A 4,683-nucleotide genomic window follows, 5' to 3' on the forward strand; every position below is an offset into this window, starting at 1 on the left:
GGGTCCTGCCCGTGGGTGGGGGCAGCCTCCGATATCAGTACAGGCTGGGGGATGAAGGGATCAAGAGCAGCCCTGCCGAGGGGGACTTGGGGGTCCTGGTGGAGGAAAAGCTGGACGTGAGCTGGCAATGTGCGCTCACAGCCCAGAAGGCCAACTGTAGCCTGGGCCGTTCCAAAAGAAGCATGGCCAGCAGGTTGAGGCAGGTGACTCTGCCCCTTTGCTCCGCTCTGGTGAGACCCCACCTGGAGTCCTGCGCCCAGCTCTGGAGCCCTCAGCACAGGAGAGACATGGACCTGTTGGAGCAGGTCCAGAGGAGGGCCCCAAAAATGATCAGAGGGATGGAACCCCTCTCCTATGGGGACAGGCTGAGAGAGTTGGGGTTGTTCAGCCTGGAGCAGAGAGTGCTCCAGGGAGACCTTCTTGCAGCCATCCAGTACTTAAAGGGGGCTTGTAAGAGAGATGGAGACAGACTTTTTAGCAGGGCCTGTTGCAATAGGACAAGGGGTAATGGTTTTAAACTTAAAGAGGGTAGGTTTAGACTGGATATAAGGAAGCAATTTTTTACTATGAGGGTGGTGATACACTGGACCAGGTTTCCCAGAGAAGTTGTGGATGCCCCATCTTTCAAAGTGTTCAAGATCAGGTTGGACAGGGCTCTGAGCAACCTGATCTAGTTGAAGATGTCCCTGCTCGTTGCAGGGAGGTTGGACTAGATGACCTTTAAAGGTCCCTTCCAACCCAACCATTCTATGATTCTGTGATTCTATAAAAGCATTATTTTCATTAGCCCTTCTTGCATTGGTATCTCTAATACAAACTAAATTTCCTGTAACTGAGATGTCATTTGGGTAGAAGGATCTTCAGAGTTTAACCCAGCTTAAAATAATGACTTTCTGAACTCGTCACATGTACAGCTGGAAGGCATTAATAACTGATACTCTTCTTGTGAAAGATTTCTGGTTTTTAAAAGATAATAGTAGACTAGACAACAGTTTCCCAAAGGAGTGGTATAGCTACTGGTGATTTATCATGTTATACTATCATGGATCCTTTGTTACTTTTTTTCCTCCAAGTATAACGGTCAAAATGTGGTAAAAGATTCCATGTTCACTCATGTTGGTGTACAGTGATGATTCCCCAGTTCCATTAAATCCACTATCCTTGTTAGTTTTGGGGTATAATTACCTAGTTTGCATTTATTGTTTCATCACATGATGCTGATGCTTTTCTAGTATTTAGGGGCTAGATAAGCCCCTAAAATATAAAAAAAAAAAAAGATTTAAAGGCATCTTTTGTCCAAAGCTGATGTTGGAAAGCTTCCAATCCTCAGTGCTTCCTTATTCTTAGGAAAACAGATTACCTGAAGACTACTCTAAAAAGAGGGAATTGGTAACCACTGGTCTTTTACGAAGTCCTATTTAGAATTTCTGAGGAGTATTACATTCAGCAGCCAGTGTGTGTCATCTATAGCATTATCAAATCCTGTAGCAGAGGAAGCCTTCTTGCTGGAAAACAGACTTCACCATAAATGAAACCATTATGAAGTTCAGGCAGAAATAATTGCTAAGCTATGGTAATGCTTCCCTCTGCTCAAGAAACTCCCAACTGTTAAACATTATGTATTTTATTATTTTTTCTATTGAGGGAAAATGCATGTTTTACAGTGTTAAACACACTGTGGTTCTAATATAGACGGGGTACTCACTGGCTTTGCAGATACTAGAACGTAGTAGTGAGTGCAGAAGCAGCTAACATTAAGAAAAACATCATGTAAGTAAAAGCATCCCTCTCGTTTTCCTGTCCTCCCAATAGTGAACGTACATACTTAAATACTGCAGCTTTCCTCCTTTGCATTGCAGTCAAGTAGTCTAGAAAGGCAGTATTGTCTCTTACCAAATAACTGAAAGTTGAAAGTGTTGGGTTTGTTTCCAACTTTGAGAGGAACTCCTTTGTGACCACGAATCTCCCAAGTAGCTGAGGATCAGCCTTTCCCATCCTTGTAAAGCCTTTTTGTGAAAAGAGCCGGGTACGGTTAGCATTATACAAGATTACATGTACATAGATGCATGCCAGGAGAAATCAAACAATTGGCCAAATAATTTATTTGGGTCTCTGATAATGAGTCTGTTCTTTTATTATTATTTCTTGAGGATTGAAACAATCAGAGCAGCAAAGACCAAACTGCGTGTGAAGTTCAGCTATGTAATGATTGCCTTGACAATATTGGGATGCATAGTCATGGTGATTAAAGGGAAGCAGGTAAGCACAGATTTTTGGCTGGTGAATGGAAATCAATCGTCACATAAACTCCTCAGTTCCTCCTATGGATTGTTAGTACTGTTTTGTTTTGGGTTTTTTCCTTATCATTTTATCACTGAGCGAAAATTAAAAATAAGTCCTCCTAGTTCCCCAGAAATTACTCTCATTGATTAACTCCCAAGTCAGAAGTGTGGTGTCATGGTTAGACTTCATATGCTTCCTTTAAAAGGAAAAAAAAAAATAGTCTGTCTATCTCAGTGCAGTACTTTTAGCTTGCGCTGTTTTAACTCCTTAATTTTGGTGACGGGCTGAGGGAGTTTGAAAGGAAAGAGCACCTTCTGCTCCTTGGGCCATGGGGTCCATACAAATCACTGTATGGACCTATTACAAATGCCTCTCTACACACTGCAACGCTCACAGAATCAATATAATGGAAATAGCAAATTAGTATGTTTCTCCACAAAACAGACTTCAGAATTCTCAGAAGTCTCTTTAAACAACAAGGACATGGTCAATAATAGTTCTGTACTCTTTAATTGCATTAGAAAATAGTTTTCCTTTAGTGTGGATGGAACAACCTTTCCCAAATTATTATTGTTTGTGGAATTGAAAACCTATTTTATAAAAAAGCTCTCAAGTCCTCTATGTGCTGAGTATCCTTCACTTGCATAGAATTTGGCAAGATACCGAAGAAGTTCAGCATATGGCAGAACTTGGTCTATGATTTAATTTGCATCGTATGAAGAGGGTAAGTGTAAAGTTTAAGATTCCAAGTGCAGCAAAGGTTAGTCATGCCTTAATTTTAGGTGGTTTTTAACCTAGTTGGTGAACTATAAACTTTGTGGTATTTCTGTAAAGAAGCAAGGAGTGCTTTTTGTGTCCTGAAGCCAAGCTAAAGCCTCTCAGCCGCATTAGTCTTAAAGTCAAGGAATGTGAATATCATCTGTGCAGCTTATTGTCATGTTGCTTTTGATAAAAAGCACAGTGGTAACAGAAACACAGTCCACTATATTCTTTTAAGGATGACTGGAAGCAGAAAACATCGAGCTTAAAAGCATCTACACAGGTAGAACGTTATTTGTATGCAGCCTTTCTCTGAAGCAGTTCTGATGACAATGTTCATATCTTGTTTCTATAGACTACTAAGTGTTCTAGAGAAACCTTAAAATTAGTAATAGTCTCAACTCCAACACTGTGAATTACTGAAGTGTCAGGTGACGTTTCTACTTGTCAGCATTCCCCTATCAAAATGAAAAGAATGCAGCACTCACACTGAAACAAAACACTGGAAAGGTTTTTCCCTGGCTTTAGCAGAAGAGATCAAACACTGACAATTCCCAGAACATTTTCTTCTTACATTGGAGTAGTATGAATGCAAACACTGGAAAGAGGACAGCTGCTTTGGGACCCTTGTTTTCACAGCAGCTGGAATCTATTATGTTTAACTTCTGATTTGTTTCAAGTACCTATGCCTTCTGAAGATGAGAGGTTAGTATTAAATACCGACCAGAAGCACAGAATGTATCTTTTAGTGCCTTAACAAAAGGGTTTAATTTATTCCCAGAGAACTAATGAGTTTACGCTAAAATAAGTCTCTGGATATTTTATTTTAACCATCTCCCTTTCTGCCATTAAAAGCTGACAGAGCTGTGCCTTGGTAAGGATAGGCCAGATACTTTGTAAACTATTGATTCAAGTTTCATCTTGGTGGTCCTTTAGGTGATACTTTCTGCTCTTGCTTTGTCATTATGTTGTAGGCTGTAAAAAGGCATGAATCTCTTACAAGCATGAACTTGGAGAAGAAAGCTCAATGGAAGGAGGAAGCTACTCAGAGTACATCTGCTAAACCTTAGAGGAGGAAATGAAGAGACCAAGGACTGGGCAAGAAAACCCGAGTCCTTTTCAGCATTGGAAGGAGGATATAGTCACACCTTTCCTGCATGTTAGTTCTGTACTGTCATGTTCAAGAAAGAATGAATACATTATCCTGCAACCATTAAAACCAGAAATACCTATTTTCTTTTCCTAACAACCTCCCCTTTCCTCCAAACTCTCTTCTTCCTTAGTGGCACAGAGCAAGTGAGTAAACTGGACAGACAGAATAGTTGTTTCCCACATGTGCTACGCACAAGACTAGGATCTTTTAAAAGACTGCAGGAGCTGTACCTGCATTCATGGTACCAATCTCCTTTACAAAGGTTTATACTCTTACTTATAATAACTTAGGTTGGAAAAGACAACTTTAAGATCATTGAGTCCAACCATTAACCTAACACTGCCAAGTCTACCACTAAACCATGTCCCTAAGCACCACATCTACATATCTTCTAAATACCTCCAAGGATGGTGACTCATCCACTTCTGTAGGCAGCCTGTTCCAATGCTTGATAACCTTTGGTGAAGATATTTTTCCCAATATCCAAT

General features: G+C 40.5%; 1 protein-coding gene across 1 annotated transcript in view; it reads left to right on the plus strand.

Moving 5' to 3' along the window:
- FAM162A (family with sequence similarity 162, member A) overlaps positions 1-4,112 on the plus strand; it is a 9,275-nt gene extending 5,163 nt beyond the window's left edge. The window contains exons 3-4 of the mRNA XM_010291857.1: positions 2,151-2,259; positions 4,017-4,112. Of these exons, the coding sequence (XP_010290159.1) occupies positions 2,151-2,259; positions 4,017-4,112 (205 nt within the window). The remainder of the gene's footprint in view (positions 1-2,150; positions 2,260-4,016) is intronic.
- Positions 4,113-4,683: the final 571 nt, after the last annotated feature.

Source organism: Phaethon lepturus, unplaced genomic scaffold (assembly GCF_000687285.1).
Source record: "Phaethon lepturus isolate BGI_N335 unplaced genomic scaffold, ASM68728v1 scaffold7790, whole genome shotgun sequence".
Lineage (NCBI taxonomy): Eukaryota > Metazoa > Chordata > Aves > Phaethontiformes > Phaethontidae > Phaethon > Phaethon lepturus.